The 21,100-nt window shown below is 41.1% G+C and overlaps 1 protein-coding gene across 9 annotated transcripts in view; it reads right to left on the bottom strand.

Annotated features, from left to right (window-relative positions):
• Positions 1-21,100, bottom strand: part of ANKS1B (ankyrin repeat and sterile alpha motif domain containing 1B) — a 318,652-nt gene that overhangs the window by 240,969 nt on the left and 56,583 nt on the right. For all 9 annotated transcript variants that reach the window (XM_083400502.1, XM_083400497.1, XM_083400501.1 and 6 more), the window contains one exon: positions 13,775-13,915. In XM_083400502.1, coding sequence (XP_083256628.1) covers positions 13,775-13,915 — 141 coding nt within the window. The remainder of the gene's footprint in view (positions 1-13,774; positions 13,916-21,100) is intronic.

Raw genomic sequence — 21,100 nt, forward strand, 5'->3', positions numbered from 1 at the left:
ACCAACTTTCCAATCTGGAAGGAAAGGATTTGTGCCTTAATTTGTTTTAGGGAAAAACAATTTCCCTATTATTGGATTTTCAGTTTAGGGGTAATAATATGATTTAATCTTTATTTAAATTGTGAGTGAATAATAGATATCAGGGCTATGCAAGTCATGCACAGCACCTTCCTGCCAATCTTCTGCAGTCTCAGGAAAGCAACAAGCACAGGAAGTTTATCAAGTTGCTGGGAAACATCCAGATATGCCTCGTGAGATACATTCCTCATCACGGGTCAAAATCCATGTAAACTTGCATTAGATGATAGCAACTTGGGCAAAACTATCCCTATTCATAACTACAAAGTAAAGCAAATGAAATACTAAACTGATAACAGCATTAACGTGTAATGTCAGAATAGTGTAGGTGGGTTGTTGTTTTTTAAGCCAAGATACTGCCCACTCACATGGATAGCAGGAAGCAGAGATGTGGAGCCATTGCATGAGCCCTGTGATGCTCACAACCTATACGGTATGGAAACGTTGCCAACAAACATTGCCTTGTGTTGACTAAGGAGGGGTGACGGTTGATCATGCAGAACCTTTCAGTTCAGTTTCCAGCTCTGAGTAGAATGTATGTGAAGGCTTGATAGGCATATCTAGGCAGCTTGATGCGTGACTGTAAAACATGAGGGGATTGTGGTGTCATAGACTGCTAGGCAGGGATTTACTTTGCTTAGCCATTGCAAGGAAGAAGTTCCAAATATCTGCTGTGGTGCCTTCCTACCAGATTTGTGGTTGCCCTTTGCCTGAGAATCTCCCTTCTGTGCTTTTCACAACAGTGTTCTCATGATCGCAAGGAATGCATCATTTTTTCTTCTAAGAAAATGACATAATTAAAAAAACTAAAATGAAATTCATTATAAAGTCTGCATGTTTTTAGAAAAAGAAATGTGTCTCCTTCCATTAAAATGTAATTAAAATATTTCTATTACTATGGCAACATAAATAATAAATAGCTCTGTACATAGTTTAGCAAATAATTAAAGAGTAATATTCAGTTAAAGTATTAGCATATTAACGGTTTAAAAAAAGAAAAAAGAAATAATCACGTTAGGGCATCATAAACCTTGAGTCGATAATAAGATTATACTTCATGATACTTTTTTTGAAGCTTATTATCTGCTATTATTAGACACAGAGATAAAGCAAAAGGCAAAAGCTTCATTTTTGGTATTTTAGAAATATGATACCATAATATGGTTTACCATATTGATCAGCTGCCACCACTGTTTTCTCAAAATTTTAAAAATGTTTTGTGATCCTATGGAAACAATCTGTAGGGCTGTACTGCAGAAAACAAGTTTGCCATATAGAGCAGTCTCCATGCAGATACAGTTCTAAATGGCTTCCACACAGCAGCCTTTCTGTGCAAAATGGGTTTCAACCATGGGTGAATCATATTAATGATGCTCGGAAGCAGAGCAATCCAAACCAAGGCCAGGAATATGTGGAGTGGTGGATTCACTGCTACACTTGAAGCCTTGCCAGCTCCTGCCAGTCAGGATAGGGAGATTTTTTCTCCCTTATTTTTTGCTACATCAGTTCCAGTCTGGTGCTGCTGCCCTAGTGGATTTAATGTGGCTATGGCAGTACACACCTACCACCAAACACCCAATTTCAGTGCTGACTGTTGGCCACCATTTGGGGAAGAATGTGATACTTGAGATTTCTACCACAGCGGAGCCTGCCCCCTCACCCAGAGGCACACCTCTCCACCAGTGCCAACATTCACCACCCTAACACACAGCCCTACCATCAGTATTGGGAGATTAAGACTGCATTCTAAGTAACCAAAGGGGCACACCTCATTTCCTATGAAAGTACTGACAACTGAGTGCTTTTACATACTCCCTTGAAAAGAAGAGGTGTGATTTGAGTGTATTTCCAAACAGTCAAGCTACTTTCACAGCGCCAACAGTTGGAATTTGATGGGACCTTTGACACACCTTATCAGCATGGCTCGTATGTGCTTAAACAAGGCTCTCAGGAGAAGATGATGTAGTGGAAAAACAATGCTGAACTCCCTAGTGCTGTAGCATATTTTTTCTATTTAGTAGGAAACTAGTTTCACTATTTACTTAAACCTTTAATAGCCATTTTTCTAAATAATTCATTGACTCTGGTGGCACACAATAAACCTTTTTATAACCATCAATATAAATAAAAGCCAAGTAATAAAGTGACATAATAACCAAGCAGAACAACAAAAGCAGGTATATAGCAAAGCACAGCCAGTAGCCTGAAGAACAGCAAAGAGCTATGTGTGCTAAGTGGATTCCTGCCCCCCCCCCCCCCCCCGTGCAACTAAAAGTATTACTGGACAGCATTTTGAAGGTATTTAAGAAATCATAGCACAAGATGAATTAGCAAGCAAAATTTTATCTCTGATCAACCATAGTAACCCAATATTACTTCTGCATCAATTATATATATATATATATATATATATATACATATATATGTGTGTGTGTGTGTGTGTGTGTGTGTGTAAAGGTACCCCTGCCCATACGGGCCAGTCTTGACAGACTCTAGGGTTGTGCGCCCATCTCACTCAAAGAGGCCGAGGGCCAGCGCTGTCCGGAGACACTTCCGGGTCACGTGGCCAGCGTGACATCGCTGCTCTGGCGAGCCAGAGCCGCACACGGAAACGCCGTTTACCTTCCCGCTAGTAAGCGGTCCCTATTTATCTACTTGCACCCGAGAGTGCTTTCGAACTGCTAGGTTGGCAGGCGCTGGGACCGAACAACGGGAGCGCACCCCGCTGCGGGGATTCGAACCGCCGACCTCTTGATCGGCAAGCCCTAGGCGCTGAGGCTTTAACCCACAGTGCCACCTGCGTCCATATATATATATATATATATGTATATATATTTCTTTTCATCTCTGATTAGAACTCACCTAGAATACACAGACCACTTTACTGGTCCAACAATATCCTACAGTGGAGATGGAATGCTAGCGGTAGCGGGGGTTTAGGGGGGTGGGATTCTAAAATGAATATCATATTGCATGACTTAAATAATTTACTGTGTGAACCATCCTGAAAAACAGTCACAAGACATCACTGATTGGAGTATCTTTTTTGTTGGTATAAGTGAGAAAACTGGTTGTCATTTATGTTGCTCAATGATAAAAGTTTTAAAGCATTTTGAAGGAAATTTTCTCTGTGTGGTACGTGATCTAATTTATGTACTTTACAAGGGAAAGAACGTGGGCTACCTGTTTCATAGAGAAATACGAGACAAAATTACATTTATTTTAGGATAACCCTTACTAGCTTATTTCCCTGTTAAATTGCTAGCTACTGCATTTATTATGATAATTACATTTGTTGAATTACTTGCTCATCTGCTGTTTCTGCCAACAGCAGCATCTCCTCATACAGAAGCCAATCAGCAGGAGAGCTAAGTACAAAAGTAACCTCTGTTTTCAGATTCCATTATTTCCAGCATATCCTTTGTCTGAAATCTGGCAAACATGCTGAAGTAGAATGAAAGCCATGGTACTCTCCCTTAAATTGATTAAAATGGACTACTATATTGGCAAGCCATAATATCCATATAAACTTCAAAGTGTACACTGTGAATTCTTGACTTTACAGTAGAATTTCTAACTGCTAGGTAAACTGAAAGTTTGGGAGTCTTTAAGAGTATACCACCCACACATTCAAGCAGCTACCGAGCAACTGAAAAGGGTACTATGTATTCTACCCTGAAGGAATCAGCAGGCAATGATTATACCCTGCTGAAGATTGAGGGAAAATCAGCATAGTGAAAGAGAGCTGAAATTTATTTTAGTGCTTCCTTATATTGATTGTTACTTTCCAAAGAAATTAAGCCAACCATTTTCTTTCATTTGGTACAGTCTGTGATTTATTTAACAGTTGGACATTCCTGATGTAAAGCACATATTCCTTCACCCCAATTCCCCAGCCAGTTCCATTGAAATACTGCTTCCACTCATTGCCAGAGCTAGCTGAGCAGCTTCCTGCTAACTAGTTCCTAGTTCGGATGTACCAAGTGCTCTGCAGTGCCAGACAGCTAAGGTGTGGAGCCAGGTAAGCAGGAATCTGCTCATCTGAGTTCCACAGCTCAGAACTCTTGTACAACTGTAAGTTCCCAAAGCAAACCACATATAAAGTTGCATTTTCTACATGTTCTATAGAATTCTAAATTTAAAAGACACCCCCCCCAAAAAAAAGAGAAGAAAGCTTGGTAGGAATTGAATATGATCCTTACTCTCCAGGAATCATGGAATGTTGAGGACAATTGCAAATAAGTAAATAACAGTAGACATGGTGGTGGCAGAAAAAATAATCTAACTGAGCCCCTGACAGCTTATGGAATCCTGAAGATGCATATCTTCAGTGGAAAAATCCACTTCTTAGTGAGTCTAAATTTGGTGTAGGCTTTTTTGTAATATAGTGTGTGGGGGGGGGGGGCTTTCTATTAAACCTTGGCGAGAATCTCATTCTTGGAATAGCTGGCCAGTTTATTGCTAATGCCCTAAGGTAAGGTAACAAATGAAGTGGCTCTGCACCAGAGGGCAAATGGGTGTGGCCCCCTCTATCAACTAGCTGGTAATTAGAAGAACAGAATCCAGAGCTGAGGTTGTGAGAGCTAGAAGCTAGAAGTGGGCTGCAGGGTAGACATGCTTGATTTCTGCAGGAATCCATTGCTGTGGCTACAGGAGAAGCAAGATCTTCTTGGGGGTGTTAATACTGTCAGTTGCTCCACCATAGGCTGAGGTGGATTTATGGTAAATAAACCCTATGTCATAAAGACATCATAGCCTCTGCTGTCCCTTGTTTCAAGGAAACCAATCCCTGGGTAAGTGCCTAGAACCTCTAGAAGCTCACACCGCTGAGATTTGGGCTACGTGTAACACTATTTTCTGCAGTCAGGCACAGCTCCACATTCCTGTTTGTTGCCAGCAATCCCACAACCCAACATTTTGTCTCATGTGTGTTTTTTTGTTCTGTGCTGGAGCATTACTTTCTATGTTAAGTTACATGCTGGGCTTTGAGTTGGATGGGGGGGCTCCTTTTCAGACTTTTCAAGTAATCAAGTTGTTTTGTTTCGTTTTGTGTGTGCATGTACCAAATTTCCATTTCCTAGCTAGCATTAGGTATCTGTGTAAGGACATATGCAAATGCATTCTTTCAGAAACGTCTAATAATCAGGCTCTCTTGGTTACAAGTGCAATTTCAGCTTTCTGAATCATATGGAAATCCATTTGGGGATATTCACATCTTCCATTTCAATGGGTTTATAAATATGCTATTTTCAGATTTCTGTTGGAATCGCTGTGTTTTGTACTATATATGCAAGCAAAACAACACCTTTCCAAGTTATGTGGGAAGTACTGTGACAATTTGGTACCACAGCGAGCAAGTTAGTGAGACCCAACTCTTTAATACTAAGCAATTGAGGTTTCATTCAGCAAGCATAAGAATATGTATCTGGCAGATACTGGCAATGTCCCTAAGGATTGCTAGGGATATACACCATACATTTAAAGCCCACTCTCACCCACCCCCAAATAATCCTGGGAACTCTAATTTGTAAACAGTTCTGGGAACTGTAGCTCTGTGTGGAGTAAATGACAATTCCCAGGATTCTTTGGTGGAAGCAATGTGCTTTAAATGTACATTGTATATGCAACCATTTTTCTCTGGTACGAATCTGCCCTCCATTCCATCCTGGTTGTCTTCTAGTTTAACTTGGATTTTTTTTAAAATTAATTGCACAACTGCGGTTGGGTGTAGTTTTCAGTTCATGTGTATGTGCCCTTCGCCATACTGATGTGCAGGAGCCCATAGATGCATTGATTAAACGACAAAGCAAAAAGAAATCATGATGCAACTACACAATCCCATTACGATTCCTTTTTATGCTGTAATTTATCAATGCACATCAGTAAGTGGTGAGGCAAACTATGCCAATCAATGCATACTCAACTGTCTGAAAAAAGTCCAGAAAAAAAGAAACAGACTAATGGATGATATTTCACTTATCATTGCTGTTCTAACAAGATCAGGTAATGCTGAAACCCCAAATCCAGGAACAAAATTGAATTGGTACAATATTGTAAGCATTCCTAATTATAGTATGTGAAAAAGCAACAGAACTCCCAGAGCCCAACATTCTATTTCCTTAGTTAAAAAAAAATTCCCAGTTAACAAGTGTTTCAAATAACTGTTCATTCACTGGAAGATATAAGATATAAAGCAGGGTTGTTTCAATTTCAAAGATTTTGTTTAAAGATTCTATTAAAATGAATGTGTAATCATTAGGTGAAAGACAGTTTCTGAGGCAATAAGATACCTTATAAAGTAAATAATTAAATTCACTATTTTGTATTTGTTAACATCCAGGAATCCCCGATCTAGTTCTCATTAGAGTTCTCTTGATTCCCACAAACCTGGCCCTTTTGGCAGTTGTTAGAACTCAATTGAAAATGTGTGCTGCTGTTAAATCAAATCAATGACCAACAAATTTATCTTTGGCTGTATTCCCCATGAGTAAAAAAATAATCTGCACCTGCCAGTTTGACAGACATATGGCAGACGTATCAGTCAATGACCTAGTTTCCTTATATTCCATGTAAATGGAACTGTCATCATAATGGACAATTTGCAACATATACAATGCTATAATTTTCAAATACGTATGCTAATCCAAATATATTCTGGAGGTGCAGAAGATTTGCTTCTTTTGAAAACAGGCATTTTGTTCAGTTAACAAAAAATGTATCTTAAAGAGGTATGGTGCTGCTGTTCCAGTAGCTTAAGACAATTAGAATGAATGCAGCTTCACTTGTTCCAATCCTGCAACCCAAATATTTTGCTGTCCTCTTCAGTTGTTAGATCAGGACTGTTCCTACAACTCTAAGTGCTTAACATTAGGAAATGAACTGAATGCTGTAGTCTGATGTAGGATAAACCCAGCATTTAATTTTACTTGATTTTAGCATTCATTTAAGCATGAAATATCTGTGAGGAACTGTTGTAGCTAGAACTGAGAATCTATCGTTCTATGCACTAAGCTATTTTCCTATTCAATAAAATATTCCTGAATACTGAATTGGCTCCACACATCCAAGCTGGTCATTGGCTTTACTCACCAGGAAGGATTATAAAATCTTCCTGTGCTGGCTTGGATTTTGCCAGGGCAATTGTTGCTAGTGTTCTTTTCATTGCCTCCAGTTCTTGGTTTGTTTAGTGGTTCTGGCATGCTCTTTGGCAACTGCCCATGGCTCAACTGTGACAACTGCCTATGGCTTTACTTTTCAGAAATCAAAAAGTTATTGCATAATAATTTTAATAATAACTGTGCTGTTTTGTATAGAAGATATAAAGCTATGACATTTACGCATGATGTGGTCATTAACTTAATCACTAGGTACATTTTTGTAATTGTCTTTGTTACAAATTATAAGAGGAAGATTTACAGTGAACTGAGATGTTGAACAAAACTAGAACAAAACTCTAGAATAAAAAATCAACATAAAATGGTGTCTTTTCACTAGTAGATTCATTCTTTAAAGTCATGAAACAAAAATCACAAGCATTTAGAAACATAGGAAGCTGCCTGTGAAAACTGGCTGGCAATGGGTCTCCCGGATTTCAGACAGGAGTCTCTCCAGTCATACCTGGAGAGGATGGTGATTGAACCTGGAATCTTCTGCATGCAAAGCAAGTGCTCTGCCACTGAGCTACAGCTCTTCCTCCTATGTTTTTGTCTAATATAGCTGCTCCACCACAAGCATCACCAAAGCAAGTCCACACAAGTGTGGCAGAATTATCTAGCTCTAATGCAAGCAGCTCTCTTGCACTAGGCTACTAGACAAACAGATACTCTTGCCATTCTCTCTAGGAAATTGCCTAGGGTCAGGAAGTGAAGGCTTGGCTTCAGTATAGGCTGAGTGAATTCCACCCTCTTGCTTTGGAAGATCTGCTGTCTGGAAACTTCTCAGTGCAGCACAACTTAAGTTTAATTCAAATCTTCTTTCAATCCATAGGGGGGGAAAATACCTTTTACCATCTCCATCACCTAGGCATCCAACCAAGGAATAATTTTGATTCCCCCATCCTCTTTCTCATTGTTGCATAGCCTTTTATTTTAGCATTTCACAGTCCAGCCAAAATCTCTCCCTTACTGTAGGCTAAGGTGTCACTAGAGAGACTGTATACTTCGCTTGTTTTATTTATTATTTCTCCACCAATCAACAACAAATCCACTAAGGCGATGAACCAAAAGTGCCTTTTTAATTAATATTGATTGGGGGAAGGATTGTCAAGTGCTCCTTAAGAAGGTTTTTAGTCATCTGCTAAAAGCTCCTGTTGATTGGTCCCAGCTCCTGCCAGCCTAGCAGTTCAAAAGCACATCAAAGTGCAGGTAGATAAATAGGTACCGCTCCAGCGGGAAGGTAAACGGCATTTCCATGCACCGCTCTGGTTTCACCAGAAGTGGCTTAGTCATGCTGGCCACATGACCCAGAAAAACTGTCTGCAGACAAACGTCGGCTCCCTCGGCCAGTAAAGCAAGATGATCACCGCAACCCCAGAGTTGTTCGTTCCTGGACTTAATTGTCAGGGGTCCCTTTACCTTTACCACTGTATTATTATTATTATTAACTGAATTTGTATACTGCCCTTCATCTGAAGATCACAGAGCAGTTCACAACATAAAAATACAAAATACAAAATGAAAAGACAAAATATATAATAAAAGAAAAAGAAATCATTAACACACAACCTCCCACAAGCACATTTAAAAAGCCATAGAATGTTAATCAGCCAAAGGCCTGGTTACAGAGAAACATTTTTGCCTGGTGCCTAAATATATGTAATAAAGGTGCCCAGTGAGCCTCCCTGGGGAGAGCATTCCACAAATGGGGATACACCACAGAAAATGCCCATTCTAATAGACCCGCACTCTGGGCTTCTCATGGAGGAAGCACTCAGATGATGGTTGCAGGGTCTGGGTTGGTTCGTTTGAGGAGAGGTGGTCCTTGTACAACATAATATAGCATGAAGGCAAGATGCTTAAGAGAGCAGTGCAATACTTACCTTGCTCCTAGACCAGGGATACAATGCCACCAGACTGGTAGACCAGCCACTCTATCCTAGGTGTTCTCAGCCCAGGAGAGAAGGTAAAAACATATTGTTGCCTGGCACCCCAATCTCCGAGCATTGCAGGATTCCAGGGGCTCCAGGTGCTTACCTGTCATGACCTGGCAGAACAATGGGGATGAGGATGTAGCCACAACTAGTACACAGCGGGGCAAGGTGGGGATGGAGAAAGAAAGGATGGGGGCATATAAAGTACTCACAGGGCGACAGAGGACAGCGAAGGGATGGGGGTGAGTGCAGAGGAACCAAAAGAGCAGGACCCATCACCAGAGGGCCCCCTATCTCCACAAACACGGTGGGCTCTGAGGTGTAGGGAGCTGTGGGAGGTATGCTCTAGGAGGCTAAAGCAAGCAAAGGCCCACAGCCCAGCACTCTGGCTGGCCAAGTGGGGTTTGTTAGCTCTGGGAGGAGGTGTGTGATTCCTCTGCTGGAGTAGGCTCAGGACAAATGAGGATCACATGCCTCATTAAGCACAGATGCTGCAATCAAGATTCAGGTGATAAAAGGGAAGAAGAGCTGAGGTGCTCCAAGTCACAGTTCTGCAGCTTACCCAGTCCCGCACCCTTGGCATGCTAAAAGATGATGAACTTCTAGCATGTTTAAGCTAGGATGCAAGCCTCAGTACCACAGCTACATTACCCAAAGGCCTTGCTCATGCTTTCCCTTGTCCCACTGCAGCACAAAGCAGCTTTCACAAAGTTATCAGAATGATTCCTAAAATGATATAAAAGTTCCTATCAAACACAAGCATGTAAAAAGCACAAATCAACAGCATTTCAAATCACACACACAGACAAACCCTGCAGCCAAACCCTGCAGGAAGGATCCCTGCAGCAAATAAGCAAACAGTCCCAAAAAGCACAAGCCCCCACCCCTTGCAGTTGCTTGCATGGTCCTTTGCCTTGGAGTTTCAGAAAGTTCTCATTTCAAGTAGATTGACAGCTGCTTTGGGGCTCAAATCACAGGTGGAACTCTTCAATTTGTCTTTGGTCTTCCCTTTGGTTGTAGATCAGAGGCTCCAAACTCAAACTCCAGTCCCAAAACAGTCTCTGTGGTTGCATACTGGGCCTCAAGACACAAATGCATGATCAGATTTCCCACTGACGCACTGGGGGTCCCCTCCATCTATTTTTGTCTTGCTGCCTCTGGGTAAGTCCACTTCATCCTCTGTCCCAAACTGCAAATCAAAGTTCTGCCACAAGTCCTTATCTGGAAGCACCACCTTCAGGATCAGCTGGCTCAGTTCAGTCAAGTTGGCGGTCAGGAATTCCCCTCACTGCTTACTCCCAACATCTCTCAAACACTTCATGGGCCCAAAGGCAGGCAACCCTTCAAGTGGCTCTTGCCCCCAAAACTTATTGGAACCTGGGTGACCCTCACTGCTGGGGCCTATGTAAGGGCTGCACCCATTATAAGGATTGGTTCCTTACCCTGCAAGGCTATCTTGGGGCACCCAAGGGACAATGTCATTGGACGGTTTTATCTCGTCCAATTCAGTAGGCACCAGCTGCTACTCTGGTGCATGCACACGCGTCTCCAACTTTCCCACACATTTTTCTCTACTGCCATCCCTCAGGCGCTTTCTGATCCTTCTGCATTGTTCACACACACCTCCCAATTCCTCCTGTTGCACTTCTTCTGGCATCTCTTCAGGCACTGTTTCTTCTTGCTCATGCATGCACACCTCTTGCATCACTGCTGGCACACATGGAATGAAGAGATCCATAAGCAGCATCTCTTCACCTCCATCTTGCAGTTCATTCTCCTCTGGAGCACTTTCCTCCTTCACTGGCCTTTCCTCCTGCACCCATTCTTCTACAGCAGGCTCCCAGGGAGTGGAGAACTCATCAGCCAGGGCTCTCACCTCCAAGGAGGCGTCTCACCCACTCTGCTTGCAGCTGGTCTATTTTATCAAACCACTGGCTCTGCTGCTGACTTTGTCACTTCTTCATTTGGTCAAGCTGCTTGCTCCACTGTTGCTCCATTCTCTCAGGCTGTTCAAGAAGTGTTGCTATTCCTCCCTCCGTCATGACTTGGGCACACCTTGCTCACAGGTCTTCCCTGAGGAAACATGAATCCTACTACTGACACCAGTGTCACACACCACCCCAATCTCTGAGCGGTGTGAGATTCCAGGGGTTCCAGGCGCTTACCCAGCATTCAGTTTCCTTCATGATGTGGGACAAGAGACAGTGGTATCTTTACGATAGATGGTTTATTTACACATATACGCAACCTGAGGGTTATGATGGAGGGGTTCACAGCATTAATACCCCAAGAGGGTCTTGCTTCTTCCATGGCCACAGCTTTCAATTCCTGCAGAAATCAGGCATGGGTCTGACTGCCTTCCGAACCTGCTGCCTTGCTTCCAGCTTCTTGCTTACACACACACAGAACTCTCAACTTTGTCTGTGTAACTATCAGGGAGTTGAGGGAAGAAGGCCCCCTCATTTGTCTTTTGGCACAGAGCCACTTCCTTTGTTACTTTAATGTCCCATATTCAGAGGGCCATTACCTCACCAGGAAGGTAGCCTGGCTATTCCAGGAATTGAATCTGTGCTGGATCCAGGAATTAGATTTGACCATCTCTAGTTGCGAAGCAGGAGATGGGAGTTCAGATCCCTCCAGGAAGAATATGGCTCCATTTACCTTTGGAATGCCTGGCAATAAAATAAAAACAAATATATGTCACACACCCCACACAGTCTCATTCTGAGGCCAGATCCTAGTTGTGTGTGTGCATTGAATCCTTACCTACTGCTCCCTAACAGCACAGAAACTACACACGTGTCCTTTATAGCCACATAGCATTTACTGAACAGCATCTGGGATGGTGACCTAGAAAGGGAAAAGTACATGGGTGGGGTTGCCAACCGGTTACTGCAGCAAGACTCCTTCTCTTTGGAAAGTAGCTCAAAATACATCAAAGTAGTGTGTACAGAGTCCTTTTTGGCACCAGCACCATGGTGCACCTCCTGTGATGGTACAGGAGCCTAGCATGTTAACAATCCCACAGGTGAATAGCCATAAACATCCTTGTCACAGCTGCTGGTCACGGGGTGCACTTCCCTCCTGGCCAGAATGAAGAGGGGTATGGGATGGATTCTGTACCGGTAAGTGACCTGTAGAGAGCAAGGGAAGACACAAAAAGAAAGCAACAAGCAAAAGTCAGTGGTTATAGCACAAAGTCCCTGAAACTGAATATACCGTAGGTGTTTGTGAGGCAGTGAGAGAAGCAAGGAAGTGGCAATAACAGTGCATGTGGTGGGGCTTCAGAAGAGCCATCTTACTGACACTGGCATCACTGATGCTTACCTGGACAAGGCTGGGATGGTGCAGTGGTTCTGCTGGTGCAACCACACAGCCCCAACCTTGCTGTGACCCTGGCCAGGTAGCAATGCCAGTGTTTCGACATGGTGCTACCTCAGTACTCTGACAGTGCTAATTTCTCAGCCTCTCACCCACTGACGGAGACTGCTGTGACTGTGTGCATACATCTCCCTTTGAGGTTACAGGGAAACACCAGGGCTGTTTCAACTGGAACTCACAGGAACTCAGTTCTGGCACCTCTTAGGTGGGTGCCATTGCCATAGCACTGGGAAACACTAGTGGCTGTTTGTTTCTCTCCACGCCTTTGGGATGTGACTCTGCAAAGTAAAAGTGCTTGTGTTTGGCCAACAATTGCAATGATTTGAGTGCCAGATCACTGCCAAAGCAGAACTTAACTGAGTGTTTCCCTGTATGTGGGAAACACCGTTCGCTGCTGTTGTGGGGGGAGAAGCAGAGAGAGAATGGCAGTTCAGACAAGATCCCATATTCACGTGAAACAAAAGTGGTGGGTGGGAGAAAGAAGACAGTTGAAGCAGATATACATTACAGCATGTTTCCGCTTCTGTTACTTACCTGTGTGGAGTGCTTTCTCCATGCATCTCTAGTGGTTGGGGTGCAGTTTGGCATTCAGTGTCTGGAGTCCTGAGATGAGGAACCTGTAAGGTTCTAGGCAGAAGAGTGTTATCAACGGGCTCACATTCCTATAACTGTTCTGGAGATGGGTTGTTTTGTGCCCCCTTTGTGTGCAAAGTACATATCCTCCATAGTTTCCTACTTCCAGAGTTTGCCCCCCGCCCAGCTTGTGAGTCCTAAGGTGCACAGTATGAGGTCAGAGATATATAACCATTTGCCACTTGCTCAGTCATCTGATGAACAAAGAGGCCTTGCATCTGTAGATCCAAGGCTGCCTCTGCAGATTAGGATTAGGATTAGTATCATTCTGTAAACCAATAAACAGTTGGCAAGGATGAGAAGACGCTGATTCCACTGACTGGATTTCCTTTTGCCTTTAAAGTATTGTTTCAGGAACAAAGAAGGTATTTAAGTATTTTTAAAAGCTGTAATTTGTTAACTTTCAGAATCAATTTGTTCTGAATGTTTTTCCCCCTGAACGTTCAAGTCTTCTGATGTTTAAGACATAATGTACTTTAATGTGCTCCTTTGTTTTTTCTTAATTCAGGTATAAAAATAAACACTAAAAAGTACAATAGAAAAAATATTACTCAACCAATATTTTATTGTGAAGTAAAGAATTGAATAAAATACCTGAGTAAGACTAGGAAAGCCAAGATTCCTGCATCCATTACAAGGTGTCAGTGCTTCCCACAAACCTGTGGGCCCACAACTGTTTTCACCTCCATCTTCTTCATCCTCTTCAGTTGGTAACAGGTTTGTTGAGGATGATTTCTGAAGATGAAAGAGTAGCATTTCAAAAATTAAGTGTATTGTATATTTTATGAAATAAATAAATAAGTCTACTGAAATAGACCACAGCTGAATTTGTATATACTGTGCCAGCATGAATGAATCTTCAAATGGAACTACAGGAAGTTATACTTTAAATGACTGTGACATAAACATTGTTTGGAATTCATTCTGATGATTCAGATTTTAAAATATTGTAACCTGTTCCACAGAGTGAAATATGGAATTGTTTTCACTTTCAGTCTACTTAAATTTCAAATGGCATGTTGAAAAGTGCATTCAGTAGTTCTTACTCAGTCTTCAAATGTGACTAACATAGAATTGATCAACAATTGTAATCGACTTAAAGCCAATTAGTTCTGTGCTTGTTGGTTAGCAAAGTGTTTGTTAATAATCAGTAGATTATTGTTACTTTTATTAGTAAACTATGCAACAGTGTCCTTCCTTATCTTTAGAAAGCTTGAAACAATGCCTGAGATGAAACTATATTTTTTTTACTTTGCGTCTACATTTTGATGCCACTTGTGTGACATAACTTCATAACTAAATTAGCATTGTATAAATTGAGCAAAAATGTCTACAGGCACCCAATTTGCCACCCATTCTGGAATTTATAAATATTCTCCAACACTTTTCAAGGAGCTCAACATTAGTAGCAAGGTTACCATTTTCTAGCTTGCAGGGGTAATAAAAAATAACTCAGAAAAAGAAGTCAAGTTATTGCTAACGATAAATCCTCTCAGCACATTCCTAAGGAAAAAAACAGTGTTAAGTTGTCCTCCCTTCCCGCATTCTTAGATGCTCCCCATAAAGGTTTGCTGGTCCTCTTTCTTCCAAACCATTCCAAACGGAAGTAATTCCTGCTGTGGCCGCAAGAAGGATACTAGAACTTTTCAGCTTTATTGATAAGCAGAGAGAGATGTAATAGCAGTAACTTGGGGTTTTAAGGATATAAAAGGAGTTGGGTGGGTTGCCATAGAAAGGGCTTAGCAGGAAGTGAGAAGGTGGCAGTTGGGGAAGCTTTGAGGTCAAATGTGTAATTCAATCAGTTGATATAGTATGTCCTTCTTAGATATAGCCAGCAGTCTCACGGTCCCTATAATTCCCTGCTCCCCCTGCAAGGCTGCTGTGGATCTAGGCAACCAGGGTGGAGCGTGAGAGTTTGTCAGCAATAAGGTAAGTGGGGAAAAGGAGGCTCTTGCAAGCAGAGGAAGAAGGAAAAGACATTTGAGAGCTTCACCTCTCCTTTTTCCTTTTTTTCTTTAGTTTTCTTTCACCAAAAGGCAGATAAAAGAAAAGGAAGTCATGTGTATAATTTCCAAACCATTCAAATTGCTTACAGCAAAATTTCCAGATGCAGCAAGCATATTCTACTTCCTATGAAGGGCTGCCCTGGGATAAATGTGGAAAAGGATTTTTCCAAAAAGCTCTGATACTCAGGTGGTCTCCCACCATCTTTACCTTCATCTACACATATTGCAAAACCAGATGTCAACAAAATTGTCAGTCTGCACCCCCCCCCCCAGAACTCAATGTTGTTGCATCAACTTTTCTGATACTTTAACTAATGAGTCCCTCTTGGTAAACAAGAACTGAGACTCCCATTGATGTGTAATTTCCAAATCCTAGTGAAATGCTACTAGATTACCATGCATATCTGGGAAAACAGTCAAAAAAATGGCAAGAGCAAGCACAGGCACCATTGGTTGTTGTATAATTCCAGGTATTTCAACAAAGATCTCTGACCAGAATATGCTAAGCCAGGGACAGCTCAACCACTACTATGGAGAGTTTTTTGTTTGTTTGTTTATGTGTGCTTATGTTTAATTTAGTTAGAGTTCAATACTGTTCCAATGACATTTTGAGTTTTTGAGTTTCACAAAGTCTAGCCAACATGATTCTGATGGGTTGCCTGAACCACATCACCTCCCATTATGTTTCTTGTACTCATCTGCCCAGATCTGCTAGGCTGCCCTCTGAGCACTCATCTCCCTGCAATTCCTAATTAATAATTATTTATGGAAGACTGTGACACTATCTCCTTCATGGTGATATCGAGATGTACAAATGCCTAAGACAATTTCATGTTTAGGGCAATCATTCTTATGAGAGTCAGAACTTGTTTCAGCTGACTCTCTGTAACCAGGAAAGTGGCAAGAATGGAATGACACAACAAACTAGGATAAATCAGGATACAGAGCTCAAATATAACAACAAAGTTAACAGAAATTGAGAGTCACAACCAACTTTGGTTTTGTTGTCCCCAAACAAGTTAAGCTAAACAAACCAAGGTATAACATTACTTTTGAACCAGGCCAATGAGTTTCACGCTCTCAGTTTGGCTGTGATCAACTGCCATTTTGGGTCCTGTTTTCCAAAATGGTCTCTTCATTAGGTAACAGTTTGAATCTGAATTTGCTATACACAATTATTTTAAACTGTTAAGCCCTCTTTAGTGTTTTGGCAGAAATAGAAATGGATAATGAATGAATAAATGAATGAATGAAAAGATTACTATCCTACCTTTCCTCCTAGGAACTTGAGGTGACTGAATAAATACGATACCATATGACTGACCAAGATTAAATGTACAATTTATCTTTCTCATTTAAATACACTGGGTATATTTTACTGTATTTTTGCATTTTAAAAATACTTGCTTATCTGCTATGTATTTGTAAATTAAATTTCAATGCATTTCTTAATGTGCTACTTGATCAAATTATTTTGACAGTGAAATGGTACTACATTATGTGTTGCCATAGAAACAAGCACTCTTGCACAAATGATTAGAATGGCAGGGTGAACTTTGCCGGATCTGGAGTTTGAAGGATTTAGTACATTGTTCATACAAACAAGCACATTAAGATTATATGTCCCTGATAGTCAGAGATGTGTGTCAGATTCACCATCTATCTACACTTTTATAATTAGATTCAATCTTTCTTCTTTTAAAAAAGTTAATCTTAGAGGATATTTTAAAGACTATGCCAAAGGAATGCAAAACACTCATTTAATAAAAGCAGTGGAATTATTATTGAGGGAATTATGTATGAAATTGGTAACAAAAAAGTGGCCATTTGATATTTTTAAAAAATCCCACTTCTATCCAACTATTTTGCGAATTTCCTCTCTCTGAAAGTTGGTGTGGCTGGGGGTGGAGAATTTCTAGCTTGACATGATTTAAAATAGCAGTTTGATGCACACTTACCTGGAAATAAGTTTTTTAAATCTTACTTTTAAATATACATGTATAAAATTACACTGTAAAGCAGTTAGGGTTGTTCTGATCTTTAATGCATTGTTCACAATTTAAAAAATAATAATAATCATGGGAGGCATGGCTAGCTACAAAGCTAAATGGCAACATAACACAGCATAATCACAGCAGGGCTAAAATCATACTGAGGGACAACCCTAGGTTTTGAAATAGCAAAAACCTTACTGGCAATGATTTGATGATTTCATGGCTTCTAAAAGCAAGTCCGCACATCTTGACATACAAGAGCAAATTGAAGACTCATTATCTGGGGACTCAGGTGAGGCCTCATAAACTAATATGTCTAAAAGCAACACTCATCCTCCAAAAGGTGCAAAAGCAGCAGCAGTCATGGAGGCTGATAGAGACTAGGGTCCCTATATTGATAGACTTTGCCAGGCCCTCATGGGTGATGGTACCATCTTCTTGGCACCATTTGAAAACCTTTCTAATCAACTAAAATACATATCTCAAACTGCAAACAGAGCACTAAGTCTTGCCACTACTACCACAGAGGATCTTGCCCTGAAGCTTGAGGAACAATTGGACAGAAATGGACACACAAAAAATTCAATCAGAGGCCCAAAAGAATCAGGAAGCTGGGAACATGACCTAAATTTTGGTGGATTACCTTGAACATAAATACTTCATACCACTTAGGCCACCTGGGCCTCAAGTGACAGCAAAGGATCCAAAAGTACCCCCAATATGTGTATCCAGTCCTTAGTACAACCCCATCAAGAGCAGGCAACTTCCTAGCTAACTGGTCCACTCAGCGGTTTCATGTAGATATTAAACAATATAGGGGATAAAATCAGACCCTGAGGAACCCCCACACAGAAGCCTCCGGGGGGCTGAATAACACTCCCCAAGCAACCCCCTCTGGAAATGTCCATCAAAGTAGGACTAGAACCACCACAAATCGGTGTCACCCACCCCTATCTCCGACAGCCGCTCCAGAAGTAAACCATGGTCGATGGTACTGAAAGTCGCTGAGAGGTCGAGGAGAATTAACAGAGACACTTTTCCCATCTGTCTCCTGACAGGTCATCACACAGGGCAACCAAAGTGGTTTCTGTGCCCAAACCGGGCCTAAATCCTGATTAAAATGGAGCTAGAAAATCAGTTTCCTGGAGGAGCACCTGGAGCTGCCTAGTCCATAGCCCAACCCAGTATCACATCCTCTGGCTAAGCAAGGACAAGATGTCCATTCACCATCCTGCCCAAGTGCCACTGCACTGTTTCTCCTGGTTATTTCATCACACCTGTGGCTGAGAGGAGGGCTACGTGAAAAGTGAGCCCCTCCTTTATTAATCTGTATGGTGGGGCAGGCTTTCCTCAACTGTAAGCAGCAAAGGCATCTTTATTTCTCTTTGCTGTTGTAACCGTACTTCAATGGAAAAAGAACTTATTCACAGCTTCCTCATCTGAGTAAAGATCAGAATGAGTAATAATGTTTATCAAACAGAGTGAGGGATACATTCTTTGCACTCATTCCCACACTTCAGGTACCCATTTGGGGGATCTTTGCTCATATTGGGAAGAACTTTTTAATTGTTACCAACTTCTGCAAAATTCAGGATTCCCTTTAATCTACTCATATATGCTTCTTCTACATAGGTGCTGTCTTCTTGTGAAGCTGGGAAACAGAGGAAGACAACAACAACATCAACAACAGCCCTATATTATTGTACACGTAAAGGCCTTTTTGGCTTTCAGAGATTTTAAAAGGCATAAATTCAAAGCAAACAAAAATATTCCTATAGTAGAACTTCAGAACTCTTCTTTTTGAATTATTTGTAAGTATGTAGTTGTTGTCTCATTTTATCAGCCAGACCCCCTGGGAATTCTATTCATATAAACAATAGTAGATCTGAAATACAACCTAGATGAAAGCAAATTGGCTCAAAAACAGTTTCCCTTCTTTGCTTTCCACTGTGGAAGTGAGGGTGGATAAGTGGGTGGTAGAGTATAGAAAATGCATTATTCTTCATGCTGCAACAGGAAACATAAATTAAACAAGTGAGAGAAATAATATGGCAAGTGAGTAGGCAATGGTCACAATTTTATTATCTTCTTGCCAGCTTTTTTCTTCTAATTTGCATTGGGGGGGTACAGTCAGTTCCTTCCTGAAGATGTCCTTGCCCTACAAAATGGCTCAGAAAAATAAAAAAAATCTGATTTTTTTGAAAATATGCTCTACATGTCCATCATTTAACTATCTGGAGTTAAAGGCTAAAGATGTTATCACAAATAAAGAACATTTATTTGCACTGTATCATTTCCCCCCAAGAAACATTACATTCTCTGCAAGACTACTTTATAGCAGTGTCACTATTCTTTCTCTACATTGATAATTGCAAATGGAGTAGATATCCAGCTGTTCAAGAGTGTTTGATTCAACGCCATTTAAATTGTGAATAAAAGAGATACGGGATCATATATTTATCACTACTTTATTATCTACTTACTAACTAACTAACTAACTAACTAACTAACTAAAGAAACAAATAAAAAGTTCTAAATCAATATCTTGGCATGCTGAAAGGGCTACATGAGTGGGAAGTTAGTCTACTGAAATAGAGAAAATGATGAAGAGTTTTGAAGAGAACAACAACCAGCTGTTTTTCATTATTTCCTCTGATCGTCCCTTGACAACAGGTTGAACTTTGCAACAGACAACATATGGCAGTTGGCAGGATGGAAACTGACAGGGAGGAAGAGATTTTAAGACAACAGATAATGAGCTATTTTGTCAAAGTATCATATTTTAAATCAGTTTTAAAATATGATAAATATGCTACTGATGAATTATTGTCTCAATATGTGCCTTTAAGGTGATTAAGAGGTATATTAAATTATTCATGGTATGAAAAAAGTGGATAGAGAGAAGTTTTTTCCCATCTCTCATAATACATGAATCAGGACAGACAAAATAAAATACTTCTTTTGCACAATGCACAGTTAAACTGTGGAATTTGCTTTCACGAGATGTTGTGATAGCCACCAACCTAGATGGCTTTAAAAGGGAACTATTAATAAATAGTAGGGATGTGGGTGGCGCTGTGGTCTACACCACTGAGCCTAGGGCTTGCCAATCGAAAGGTTGGCGGTTCGTATCCCCACAATGGGGTGAGCTCCCGTTGCTCAGTCCAAGCTCCAGCCAACCTAACAGCTCGAAAGCACGTCAAAGTGCAAGTAGATAAATAGGTACCGCTCCGGCGAGAAGGTAAACGGCGTTTCCGTGCACCACTCTGGTTTCACCAGAAGAGGCTTAGTCATGCTGGCCACATGACCCAGAAAAACTGTCTGCAGACAAACGTCGGCTCCCTTGGCCAGTAAAGCGAGATGAGAGCCGCAACCCCAGAGTCATTCACAACTGGACTTAACTGTCAGGGGTCCTTTACCTTTAATAATAACAATAACAATAACAATAACAATAATAACAATAACAATAATAATTCAACTTATACACCGCCCTATACCTGGAAGTCACAGGGCGGTTTACAACAGGATAACTACATAAATTCACAGGGGATAATCAATGTCTACTAGTCATGATAGCTGTATACTTTATCCAGAATCAGCAGAAACATGCCTCTGAATATCAGTTGCTGGTACTCAGTGGAATACCAGCAGATGGGATTCTGTGGGAAAACAGTGAAGACAGACATTTCCCCCCATCATGTCTGCTTATGAGCTCCCACAAATTTTGGGTTGGTCACTGTGGAAGATATGATGCTGTGCTAGTAGACAGGCCTTTGGTCTGGTCTAGCAAGGCACTTATGTAGCTACTTAAAAGCTGATATGATAGACTACCAATTTGCCCCCAAACACAGATACTGAAAACACTATAAAATTACTGATATCTCACACTAGTCCTAGAGATTATCAGGCAATCTACCAAT

This window comes from Podarcis tiliguerta, assembly GCF_965153285.1.
Source record: "Podarcis tiliguerta genome assembly, chromosome: 10".
NCBI classification, from domain to species: Eukaryota; Metazoa; Chordata; class Lepidosauria; order Squamata; family Lacertidae; genus Podarcis; species Podarcis tiliguerta.